Below are 12,663 nucleotides of genomic sequence, written 5' to 3'. Positions count from 1 at the left end.
TGGATGCGAGACAACTATTGTGATGCCGGAGTTGTGGCTAGTCTTTGCGTCCATGCTGTAGCGGCCTAATCAGCAAGGAAATATCATCGATTACATCGTCAATCAAATCGTCACGAGAGACCAACCGACTGCCTGCGTCGCACAGGCCGTTGCCTACTTGGCTTGTACACCTTACAGTCGTCGTCGTCACCGTCTTTAGAGCGGGCGTGACGTCATTAGTGGGCCAGGGAGCCGAGCGTGCGGGACCGGAGCCGGCCGCGGTGGCGCCACCTTTACGCAGAAGTAAGAACCAAGAGGAACGACGGCTTTGCGGCGAGCCCCGGGTACGAGCTAGTTTGGGGATCTGAGTGCTCGAAAGGCCATTCGGGATATTGCGTTTGTGTTCGTCATGGGCATCAACACCAATGAGTTCGGTGGGGCTCAGACCCCTGTAGCTTTTGAGGTCAACGGACTTTTTGTATGTTTTTTTCCCCATGAAGCGACATCAAAACAGAAATTGACCCCAGTAGCGTTTAAGGCGCGGTTACGTTCATGCTGTTCGACGTTATTTGTTGCGAAATGGGCTGGATGTGGTAGAGCTGAGGGAAAGTTATAGTTTTTCGCAGGAAGAAGTTAAAGAACTGGTGTCTGCTCCACCAGTCACGCAAGTTTCGAAAGTCACCACATTCTTCAACCCCGAGGCTGACACGAAACGTATTGAGCGAGACGCAACACAAACCATTTGTATGTTTCTGCAGTGTCATGGGACGCAACGAAACATCTGCCATACAATTCCTGCTCTCTCCCGGTGAACATGATGTACAACCAGCCTCTTTTATTTTCCTAACAAAGAGTGAGCCTTTGTTGCCTCAACAATGGCATGCGACTCATTACACAAAACCAGATTGCGTCATGACTAAAAAAAGCGTACTGTTGACAGTAATAAACTCAACGCGCTCATATCTATCATCCGTGTACAGTTCACTGAATACTGCTAAAACGTTGTATGGAATTGCCCTGATATTGCACATGGATGACAGTGACCTCACCGCGGAGCGAAACCCGCGGCTACCTACGGACTCGAGTGAGTCCGATCTCGCAATACCTTGAAAACCACGGCTACAATAGTGACGAAAACCTTAGTACCGGCGCACCAGCTAGACTATCTTGACCCGATGACTGCGAAGAGGTGTGTTGGGCTCGGACCGGGACAGCGTGCTGACCAGCGCCCTCTTGATGCGCATACTGATGTTCTCGTCGACACTAGCGATCCTGGCGGGCGCGCCGCTCCTGCTTATGCGTCGGATCCGCGCCACACTCGTCCCGGAGAGCAGCGGCGAGCCGGTGCCGAGCCGTGCGAGACACGCCTCCTCCAGCGGCGACCCGTTCGCCTCGGGCGTCTGCTGCCCGCTGGCCGGCCAGAGATGCTCGCTGCGGGTGCGCTGCTGGCCGTACCCGCTCGCGCTCGCTGGACAGGGCGGGTCGGCATCGGCCGGAGGAGGCCGAGCGGGCCCGGCCGACCGCGCCGCCGTCGCCCGCCTGTCGACCCCGACCCCGACCCCGACCCCTGCCCCCGTCCCCGGCCCCGGCCCCGGCCTCGGACGTAATGAGCGGTTGCCGTTCGCATCGATGGCGCAGCGCGCCGGCGGTCGGCGTCGCCCGGCGCGACCCGGCGCTGTCCTGTTCCCGTTCAGCTCATCCTGTTCGCCCCTCGCTGCTGCCGGCGGCGGGCGTGCGCGCATGCAGTGGCGTGCAGGGCGAGGAGGCGCAGGCGGAGACACGCCGCATGCGGCTGTACAGCGGGCTGCTGTGCGCCGAACCGGGCGGCGCCGGCCGGCCCGGTGGGCTGCAGTCGAGGCTCGGCTGGCTTAAGCTGGAGGAGGTCTCGCTGCGCGGGCTGGCCGTCGAGCTGGAGCGCCGGCTCAGGCCGCCCCGCCGCCCCGGCGAGCCGAACAGCAGCGCCGGCAGGCACGACACGCCACCGTCCGGGCCGGGCCGCACCGCCGCCGGCAGCACGTGGTTGGCCGCGTAAACCGGGCTAGGCGGCAGAGGTCGGGTGACGTCACAGCTGACGGGTGTGGCTGGCTGCTTGGCCTCTAGCCCGCACGAGAACAGGCGTTTGCTTCTGCGCGGGGCGGCGGACCACGCGCTGCCGCCTTCCCGTGCGACATGATGTCGGACACATTAGGGATGTAGTAGATCCCTGAGCTGTCTTCACCGTCGCGGAGCCGGTCCGAGCTCTGGCGCGCCCTGTCCTCGCTGAGGCCAGTCAGCAGGGGCCTCTTGAAGCGTCCGTACAGGGACAGCGCCGAGCCCTCCGCCGGCGCCGCTGACCTGGCCAGGCCCTCTTCATGAGGTGTCTTGTCATGCAGAATATCCTCCAGCGAACGACCCGCTCGGCGCCCGCCGGCCCTGCCGCGTCGGCAGGCTGCCGGTCATCCGCTGCGGCCGGTGCGCCGACTGACGGCCGCCAAGAGACGGCGACTTGCCAGCGGCATCTAGGGCCTCCGACGTGAAGCTGAGACTGTCGCCGTCGCCGTCGGGCCGCCTGCGCGGCGCTGCAGGAGTGTGCCGGGCGGCGGCGCGGCCCAGCGAGGCGGGCGTCGACGGACCTGACTCCTGTGTGATGTTGTGCAGGCTGGGCGGCTGCGAGTAGGGCGGCGGGGGGGGCCCCAGTGGCTCCAGACGAACTCGGCCAGCGCCGGCGGGCTGCTGTACCGCTGCGCCGTCAGGTGGTGGAACACGCCCGTCGTTGGAGCGAACCCGCGTGCCGTAGGGTGCCGGCCGGCCCTGCCCGCTGCTCAGACCCAGGCGGTGTGGTGGCACTGCGCGGGGGCGCCGCGTCCGACCGCCGGCTGCTCCTGCAGCGACAGTGCCATCAGATCAAAGGTCGCGCAGGTCCAGGGCACTGCTGTTGCGAGGAGCAGGCAGGTACCGGCTGGTGGCGGGACATAGCGGGCAGGTGCCGGCTGGTGACCGAACACGGCGGACAGGAACCGTCTGGTGATGGAACACAGCGGGCAGGTGCCAACTGGTGACGGAACACAGCGGGCAGGTGCCGGCTGGTGACGGAACACAACGGACAGGAAACGCCTGGTGATGGAACACGCGGGCAGGTACCGTCTGGTGATGGAACACAGCGGGCAGGCGCCGGCGGCTGGTGACTGAACACAACGGCTCAGCAATAACTGCGTTACTATGAATGCGTTTTTGGAGAATGCAAGCGATCTGCAGAGAAAATCATTACTTATAAGCAATGCGTCGTGGATGAATCTGACCGCGATATAATATCCGACCTAAAAAATACCTTCTGGTTTATCCAGCATTGCCTGAAGCACATAGTCCGCTCCACAGCACCAGCCCACGTCCTAAGGCTGCCACCGATTACATGCCTGCCCCGACGTGGGTTACTGGTGCCTGGAACGTAGTCAACTCACCGGTTCTGCTGCCGCCACGGTAGCCAGCGCCAGTGAGACTGGTGAGCCGGTGCGGTGCTGCCCCCTATGAGGGCCGAGCGACTCGTGGTGGACTCCTCCGGACTAGGCGTGTACTGGTCCAATGTCCGCTGGGGCCAGTACCTGCAGTGGCCCAGAGATGATGGAGATGACGGGCCTGTGCTATTCGCAGATGGTGTGAATGCACACACAAATACCAATACAAATACACGCAAATACAAATACAACTGCATGCCATCTTTCAATGGGAAGCGGTCACTGCCCTTAATCATAAAAGGAAAAGTCATTTTCATATTTCAGACGCCGGGACGATTCAATACAACCCAGCATTGTGAGATCAGTTCATGTAATAGCATGCTAACGAGGTACCTCCTCACACGTGCGGCTCAACGAACAACTGAAGGCGTTCAAGCTTTTACAGGGCATATCAGAACGTACGCTAGGTCATCGACGAAGTCCCACTGCTGCCAGGGCTCGCTGGCGCAGAACGATGGCGGGAACGGCGGATGGGCCTGGAAGAAGCAGCGCTGACGCATCTCCAGCTGCTCCCAATACATCTTCTTCCGCTCGTGGCTGCAGAGGTAGTACAGTGGTCACAGCTTCACAGGCTGCTCCGGTCTGGTCTGGTCTGGTATACTCTGGTTTAATCTGGCCTGGTTCGTGGTTCTGAGCTGATCTGGGTTAATCTGATCTGGTCTGTTTCCGCCTGGTTTGGTCTGGTTCGCTGTTCCGACCCGGTCTGATCGGGTTTAGCCTCTTGGTCTCTTCAAAGGTTATTCGCTCTATAGGAAGGCCGCTTTGGGAAACACAACGGCCGCAGTCAGCTGATGAGGTCGATGAGGGCAACTGCAAGCTGCCATGAACAGATTCAGTTCTTCTCAGAGATACGTGACAACAATTCTGGTCTAGTGATCCAGAGCCCGGCGTCAGCTGATCATCTTATTGTCACCCATCATGCAGGCCAAGATTCGTAGCTCTGGAGTCCAGTCAGCAAACCCTTACTGCATCCGCTCACCTCAGCAGCTGGTAGACGAGCATGCAGGAGAAGATGCAGACGAGGGCGCCGATCACTGAGAGGCCGAACAGGGCTCGCAGGCAGGAGAAGAGCGCTCCGTGGATGACCTCACAGTTCGGCACAGCGCCGAACACGTAACTCACTGGAACACAGCAGGCGGTGACACAGACGCGGCACCACATCCAATTGGTGCATGCCCTTCGTGTGAGCCGCGGGCCAACGGAGGCAGGCTGGTGGAGGACAGCAGCAAATGGTACATTGTTGGGGGAGTTTTGAACTCCTTGATTGATATTCATTTGCCATTGAGTCCTGCTGTAACACATAACCTTACATTGAACATAGGTATACTGTAAAATCTCACGTAGCAAATTAAGACAATAGATGCCTGAAAAGGTATCAAGCTGGCGCTAGCATTTTACTTTATCTACAGGAAATCTCACCGCAAGAAGTGAGCCATGTCAGTACGCCAACTGCGAAGCACTTTGTCGGGACGAAAATACATTCCAAAGCAATTTCTGCGTAATTAGAGTTTGCTACACCAGCTTTGGCGCGGATCAGCGACGCTAATATCTGTTACCCAGCGGCCGCTGGCCTCACCTTCGTCTGCGTCGAGATGCGCCTGCAGCCTGCCGGCGAAGCAGGTGCAGGTGCGCAGTGACTTGGCGAACACGCACTCGGTGAGCGTCTGGAGACGGTTGATGTGCACCACGGCCGTGGTGACCGTTATCACCACACAGAGCACGGCCGACAGCAGGCAGCAGCCGCCCGACAGCTTGATCTGCGAATCAGACACGGGCGCCGTCAGGGGGCGTCGACAGGGCCGTGCCGTGTGGGGAGCTGCTGGTGCGGTGAGGCTGTGGCAGAGACGGAGCAGGCACGGGCGCTGCAGCGGACGGCGACAGCGGCTGGTGCCGTGTGGGGAGCTGCTGCGGTGAGGCGTGTGGCAGAGACGGAGCGGACACGGGCGCTGCAGCGGACGGCGACAGCGGCTGGTGCCGTGTGGGGAGCTGCTGTTGCTGTGAGGCGTGTGGCAGAGACGGAGCAGACACGGGCGCTGCGGCGGACGGCGACAGCGGCTGGTGCCGTGTGGGGAGCTGCTGTTGCGGTGAGGCGTGTGGCAGAGACGGAGCAGACACGGGCGCTGCAGCGGACGGCGACAGCGGCGTTGCCGTGTGGGGAGCTGCTGGTACGGTGAGGCGTGTGGCAGAGACGGAGCAGACACGGGCGCTGCAGGCGGACGGCCGACAAGCGGCTGGTGGCCGTGTGGGGAGCTGCTGTTGCGGCGAGGCGTGTGGTCAGGAACCGGAGCAGACACGGCGCTTGCAGCGGACGGCGACAAGCGGCTGGTGCCGTGTGGGGAGCTGCTGTTGCTGTGATGCGTGTGGCAGAGACGGAGCAGACACGGGGCGCTGCGGCGGACGGCGACAGCGCGGCCGGTGGCCGTGCGGAGAGCTGCTGGTGGCGGGTGAAGGGCGTGGTAGGCAGAGACGGAGCAGACACGGGCGCTGCGCGGAACGGCGACAGCGGCCGATGCCGTGTGGAGAGCTGCCTGGCGTGGTGAGGCGCAATGACAGAGACGGAGCAGACACGGGCGCTGCAGTGGACGGCGACAGCGGCCGGTGCCGTGTGGGGAGCTGCTGGTGCGGTAAGGCGCATGGCAGAGACCGAGGGAACACTTGGTATGAGCATGGTGAGATGCGAAGGCATTGCCCTGGCATCAGGGGCCGGTGGACACGAATCGTTTCTGACCACTATGCGGTGATGATGCATGGCCGTAATATATTGCTCATTAAAGCTCTGAATGCCATTAGCGTGACGTTGTATCTTTATGTCGTGACGTGATATGTTTATGTCAAGACGTTGCATCCTTATGTCGTAACGTTTTATCTTTATGTCGTGATGTTGCATCTTTATGTCGTGACGTTGTATCGTTATGTCGTGACGCTGTATCTTTAGGTCGTGACGTTGTATCTCTATGTCGTGACGTTGTATCTTTATGTCGTGACGTTGTATTTTTATGTCGTGACGTTGCATCGTATGTCGTGCTGTTTGGAAATGACAAAGTTGGGTAGTTGGGTAATGTTGGGATGTAATGTAAGCAATGCTGGGTAGGTAAACACAAAGTGTATCAAAGTTCCTTGTCAGCAAACATCACTTCTTTACAACTCTAAGCACCATCTGTTGCCACTTGCAGGCTTGGCAGGCCCGCACCAAACAGGTGCCCATTTGTCTTCAGTGCAGGTTCGGTGCGCCCGGGGCCATGGCTACCATTCATCTGTTGTTTGCGGGCTTCCCTTGACGTGTTCGGAGCTAATGAGGTCGATCGATACGGCACCGAAACGAATGGAGCGTGTCAGCCTAGCGGACGCCGTCCCAGTGACCGGCAGTACAGGATGTGACCGGACGCCGTCCCAGTGACCAGCAGCACAGGATGTGACCGGACGCCGTCCCAGTGACCAGCAGCACAGGATGTGACCGGACGCCGTCCCAGTGACCAGCAGCACAGGATGTGACCGGACGCCGTCCCAGTGACCAGCAGCACAGGATGTGACCGGACGCCGTCCCAGTGACCAGCAGCACAGGATGTGACCGGACGCCGTCCCAGTGGCCAGCAGCACAGGATGTGACCGGACGCCGTCCCAGTGACCAGCAGCGCAGGATGTGACTGGACGCCGTCCCAGTGACCAGCAGCGCAGGATGTGACCGGACGCCGTCCCAGTCACCGGCAGCACAGGATGTGACTGGACGCCGTCCCAGTGACCAGCAGCGCAGGATGTGACCGGACGCCGTCCCAGTGACCGGCAGCATAGGATGTGACCGCCGCCAAGCTTAGAGCAACAGTGTGTAACCTGTTGATTTATTGTTATAGTTCGAGTTAAATATAAAACTTTTCTAGTCAGTAAAACGAACTGCCGAAGCAGATAGGCACCTTTAAGTACCCGATGTTTATGGGTGTTGGTAAGTTGTTCAAAGTCATTGTCTTGAGATTCGCAAAGTCCTCCGATCCTCTCAGAACGTGCGTTCTCAGGCAACAGCTGAAACAGCGCATCAAGAATATGTACCTGACATGTTGAAAAGCAAAGCATCATGTGAAAATGAAACGTATACGGCACAGAGCGAGAATATACCAGCAGGGCTGGACTGTGCCGAAGTGCCTGGGAGCCAGTGCTGGCCGAACAGAGGAGGGCCCGGGCAGGCAGGGCGGTGAATGCAGGGGCGGGCGGGGCTCGGACAGAGGAGCCAGCAGGGGTCCTGCTGGTCCAGCAGCGCTCAGCAGAGGCACCACCAGGGCTCCGGCAGAGAAGTGTGCAGTGATCTCGCGGTGTGGTAACTGCCGATGTGTTAACGGGCGACGCTATTCACTGCCTGTCGCCGGCAAGCCCGAGTTCTGGCCACATCTTCACGCTCCGCCGTGTTATGAAACCGCGTCCATTTCGCCGACGCGGCGAGCTCGTATGCCATCAGACATGTGCCAGAGCCATGTGGGGCAGAGCTTCATCAGCAGCCGGCGGCGCAGTTGGCGACAGACGGCCGGGCGCCTCTCAAAGGGCGTAGCGTCTCCGCTGAGTGGCGGACCGGCTCAGCACATCGGCACGCCGACGCTGGACAAAGCGGGCCTGCAGTCAAACTCTGCGCCTGGCCGCCCGCCAGCGCGCTCGAAAGCACTCAGAAGTCTGCAAATGTCTCGGGAGGGATGGACGCCGCCCTGCTCTGAATGGCTACTGATGGTCGGAAGAGAGGCGCCCCGAGGCTGCGACCAGTCCCGTGAAGAGTGACTAGTCATGTTTGCACGGTTTAAAAGGCGAGGACCTGTTTGTGATCGGCTCTAAAGGAAATGAACAAGTGCTGTAAAGTACAGCTGCATGCACTGCACAAACCTGAGGTTGTATACACTGAATGCAAAGACGATCCGACATAACGCGCGGTGAAAAACAGACCCTCTTAAGTTGCACAGCTGCAAAAGCCCAGTAACTTATAGTTGGCAGCACACGTTGCGCCGGTCCATTGGAGCCTGGTAAAAAAAATACAGGCCACGGGAAAGACCCGGTGTTTGATTCTCCGACAGCGTCATATCTCCCTGGTTGCGCTCTGTCAGTTGCCACGGGAAAAACCCGGCGTTCGATTCCCCGACAGCGTCATATCTCCCTGGTTGCGTCCTGTCAGTTGCCACGGGAAAGACCCGGCGTTCGATTCCCCGACAGCGTCACATCTCCCTGGTTGCGTCCTGTCAGTTGCCACGGGAAAGACCCGGCGTTCGATTCCCCGACAGCGTTATATCTCCCTGGTTGCGTCATATCAGTTGCCACGGTAGGTCTCAATGCTCGTTACCTCAGGTGTAAACCGCGCGATAAATAGCACGACTGTTTCGCCTCACGCCAATGATGACCACACCAGCGTAACTGTACAGGGCGTTTGATTTAGATCATAGGGCAACATGAGATTATAGAGGTACTTACCAAGTAGGAGAAGCGATTCCTGCGCTTGATAAAGCAGAGCAGGAGGAATCCAGTCACGATAAGCTGGAATGCAGATAGGATCGTAAGCATGGCCACTGGACGTGCATGGCAGGCATGTATTTACCTGGCATATGACTGTTATAACGAGGTGATACATGTTGCCAAGTTAAGCCCAGTTATTATAAAGGCATGTTGCATCATAACGGCGTGGCGCAAAGATGACATAGCGTTGTGAACTAGATGTAGTGTAAAGATGGCAAATATTTCACGGCAGCATTTGCTAGAATGCTTGCCTTGTGGTCTGAACGGGACAATCAAGCCAAAGGTGGTACGGATACATGCAAATCGGTATCTACCCCGTAACGACTATTTCGTTCCTTCTTGCGAAAGTAGATAGATGTAACAATGCAACAATGATAGCTGAAAATTTCGGGCATGCAAAACAGATGCGTTTGCTGAAACAAGCATTTCCCGAAGTCTAACAAAAGTGGCAGCCTGCCTCACCACCAATTCAGGATATTCCACCTAAGAATAAGTTGTATTACTGACAAACTATAGTGTTTTTTAGGAGCGTTCCCGGTATTGCTGTACTTCGAACGCTTTTACATTAGAATCAATGAGATATTCTTCTGAGTTCCTTTTTCTAATCTTTAGTGCACACCAAAAGTGATTGCCGCCGCCCGTTCTTGACACACATATCAGATCCATCTAGTGAACAATCAGGAGCTGGTGATGGGGCTCCTAACACGCAAGACGCTCGTGATCCTTCGAGGAGAGAAGCCCCATCATATAGTAATCTTGGTACGGGTACAGAGATCTCACATTATTTATGCATTTGGCGTAGCTATGTCAATCGCAAATTACATCTGTATTGTCCGAGGTTTGATAAGATCATCTTAACTCGGGTTCGAGAAAGCTTTATACCGTTTTACCATTTACAGGAAAATTGCAGGTGTTGCATATCCGTTGCAGCGACGGCTCTCCTAAGACTGACAAGTTAGCTGCATTCGTGCCTTTGAATTCACGAACACAATACGCAAGAACCTGTTACCTTAATCATTTGTCACACTTCGAACTGTCGTTGAAAAAGGCTTACTTAACAACACACTTTCACCAAGCAGTCCATCTCTTTCTAAGCAACCAAATCAAGTCATGTGAGTTACATTCGTTCAGACAAGAAGTTACAAGTGTAATCCAAATATCAGACTGCGTCCAGATTTTCACAGGTACAGTACATGCGTTTTACGTGGCAGATAAGTATCGTTACATTGTAATTCCGAAACAATGAGAAATATCCGTAAAAAAACTCTTTCTGACTTTTGGGGGTAAACCACATATCCTTCCCCAATAACTTTGGTATGACTTATTAACAACTGTAACGCATTAAAACTACTAATATATGCATTTGAACCCAACTTATCAAAAGTGCAGATATTCCAATGGATGCCAGACACATGCTGGTATATGATTTTATAGATAAAGCGCTAGTCCATCGCGGGGACAGTGGAGCAGACTATATAATACGATATAGCCAACTAGGTGTTGTCTTGTCTCCCTCTTCTCCCATTCCTCTCCTACCCTCACCCTCTATTGCTACCCCTGTATCTCTTATCTTTTATTTCACGTCCTTTCCTGCCTAGCAATTTCCCCCAATAGCCTTGTAAACCGGGGCTGCCGGGAGCTATTGACCACAACGCTGCCAATGGCCTGGGGTGAGAATGGCTCTGAAAGCAATTTTTGAGGCTTGACGAACCCGAGTGGGACACACAAAAACCTGCGTAATCGAGTATCTGCGGCTAAAAGTTCATCATTTCATGCTCATCTTCTGAAGAGCATTTCTCACAAACACCATCAACTATCCCATTCAGTTCAAGCGCTGGTGAGCGTTGTTGTCCACTTAACCGAGGCGAGACAAACATATCCAGCCTTTGATCGCGACTCGCATCGCTCCCTTCCTCCCGTTCTCGGCAATATTAGTCGGATGTCTGATTAGAGGCAGCAGCTCCGGAGCGAGTGGAGACAGGCGGAGAGACTCAAACACCTGAGGGCGCGCATTACACAGCGGGGCCCGCAGCACGCTCACCCCGGAGGAGGCACACACTCATCACAGACCCGGTGGTCCGGCAGCCGAACACAGCGGGGCCGCGGCATACTTACCACGCAGGCCGGCACATAGGTGGGAATGGTCTCGAAGTAATGGAGGCTGCTGGTGTGTGTGCGCAGTAGGAAGTATACCAGCACGTACAGCAGGCCGAGCAGTACGGCCAGACCGCCGCACACCCAGCACAGGATGACGTACTTGCGCGTCACCGACCGCCACCACGGGCGCCGCTCCGCTGGGGAACGCAGGTCACGGTCAGGGTGGGTCACCTGAATCCGACAGGTCACGGTCAGGGGTGGGTCGCCTGGATCCGACAGGTCATGGTCAGAGGTGGGTCACCTGGATCCGACAAGCCACGGTCAGGGGTGGGTCACTCGGATCCGACAGGTCACGGTCAGGGGTGAGTCACCTGGATCCAACAGGTCACGGTCAGGGGTGAGTCACCTGGATCCGACAGGTCACGGTCAGGGAGGGTCACCTGGAGCCGACAGGTTACGGTCAGAGGTGGGTCGCCTGGATCCAACAGGTCACAATCAGAGGTGGGTCATCTGGATCCGACAGGTCACGGTCAGAGGTGGGTCACTTGGATCCAACAGGTCACGATCAGAGGTGGGTCACCTGGATCCGACAGGTCACAGTCAGGGATGGGTCACTTAGATCGGACAGATCACGGTCAGGAGTGGGTCCCTTGGATCAGACAATTCACGTTCAACGGTGGGTCGCTGGGATGCGACAGGTCACGGTCAACGGTGGGTCACTGGGGCCCGCCAGGCACGGTTAGGGATAGGTCACTGGAGCCCGACAGGTCACGGTCAACGATGCGTCACGCTGTGAAATGGCACCGTGTAGAACAGCGTCAGAGCACTAAACAGCAAGGCAGGGCACGGGTCCGTGATTAAGCGCAGCCCTCTCGTATCGCTGTCATGATTTGACTCGTGTTGCCTGGAGGAGCGTTGAAAGCCTCCCAGACATCTGCGAAGAAACACGCACAACATGAGCACTTGACTTTATTCTCGGAGAGAGGAGACACCTCTGTATGAGGAGTTGACTTTTCTCTAGTCAGGCATTTGTTCCAGTCAAGTATTTCCCCAGTCAAGCAATGTTCCAGCCGAAACATTCTTCTAAGTTTGAATTTGCTGTACACCAGGGTCGTAGGAGGGCCATATAACAAGCATTCCAGGTTATCAGTTCTTCCCGAGCCAACTTTTTCCTGGTAGAATCCGTAAGCCTCGTGCAGCGTGGGCGGAACGAGGTAATAACGGATGAAGTTTTCAGTTATGAATTGCATATGTGTAAATTATACGATAACCAGAGCTAATAGGGTCATATAACTTTGGCAACCCGCATAAGTGGATATCATCCATATTTCATGCATTGGCAACCCTAACTTCCACGAGCTTCAAGCAGGCTAAGCTGTTCAGTGGCGCAATTTTCGCCCGCTTATTCACAAATCGCATTGCTTGGAAACTGGATACCTACGTCTGACAGTGACATGACAATTTTACTCCAGAGTGGCGAAGGATCTGTATTGATTTGTATGTCGTTAACAAGAGTAAAGTTCTTCGACAACGTATGCATCCGTTCGATCATTGCTCTCAGCGTGTGTGGCATTGGTCACGAATAACTGTCCTACATACCGGTTCACTGCTTGCACGC

The 12,663-nt window shown here is 56.4% G+C and overlaps 1 protein-coding gene and 1 long non-coding RNA gene across 2 annotated transcripts; both read right to left on the bottom strand.

The window, feature by feature from the left end:
- Window positions 1-2,707: 2,707 nt before the first annotated feature.
- Window positions 2,708-5,162, bottom strand: LOC119102797 (uncharacterized). The gene is made up of 5 exons (XM_037226249.1): window positions 5,047-5,162; window positions 4,450-4,591; window positions 3,873-4,007; window positions 3,417-3,557; window positions 2,708-2,840 (listed from the first exon to the last, which is right to left on the bottom strand). The coding sequence occupies exons 2-5, from the start codon at window positions 4,470-4,472 to the stop codon at window positions 2,708-2,710; spliced, it is 432 nt and encodes a 143-aa protein (XP_037082144.1). The 5' UTR covers window positions 4,473-4,591; window positions 5,047-5,162.
- A 26-nt stretch (window positions 5,163-5,188) lies between these two features.
- LOC119103904 (uncharacterized) lies at window positions 5,189-11,236 on the bottom strand. Its single transcript, XR_005094837.1, has 3 exons — window positions 11,064-11,236; window positions 8,907-8,969; window positions 5,189-5,227 (listed from the first exon to the last, which is right to left on the bottom strand). It is a non-coding gene; the product is annotated as an uncharacterized LOC119103904 (long non-coding RNA).
- Between the last annotated feature and the right edge of the window lie 1,427 nt (window positions 11,237-12,663).

This window comes from Pollicipes pollicipes, unplaced genomic scaffold, assembly GCF_011947565.3.
Source record: "Pollicipes pollicipes isolate AB1234 unplaced genomic scaffold, Ppol_2.1 Scaffold_5724;HRSCAF=6776_pilon_pilon_pilon, whole genome shotgun sequence".
Taxonomy (NCBI): Eukaryota; Metazoa; Arthropoda; class Thecostraca; order Pollicipedomorpha; family Pollicipedidae; genus Pollicipes; species Pollicipes pollicipes.
The sequence above is the reverse complement of the archived record's forward strand: the minus strand, read 5'-3'. Positions and strand labels throughout refer to the sequence as shown.

Excerpts from the sequence above, each read along its gene's own strand:
- LOC119102797 (XM_037226249.1), bottom strand. The coding sequence starts at position 4,472 with ATGCTCGTCTACCAGCTGCTGAG. Across the intron at positions 4,008-4,449 it reads CTCGTCTACCAGCTGCTGAG|CCACGAGCGGAAGAAGATGT; the intron begins GTGAGCGGATGC and ends CTACCTCTGCAG. Across the intron at positions 3,558-3,872 it reads GACTTCGTCGATGACCTAGC|GTACTGGCCCCAGCGGACAT; the intron begins GTACGTTCTGAT and ends GGGCCACTGCAG.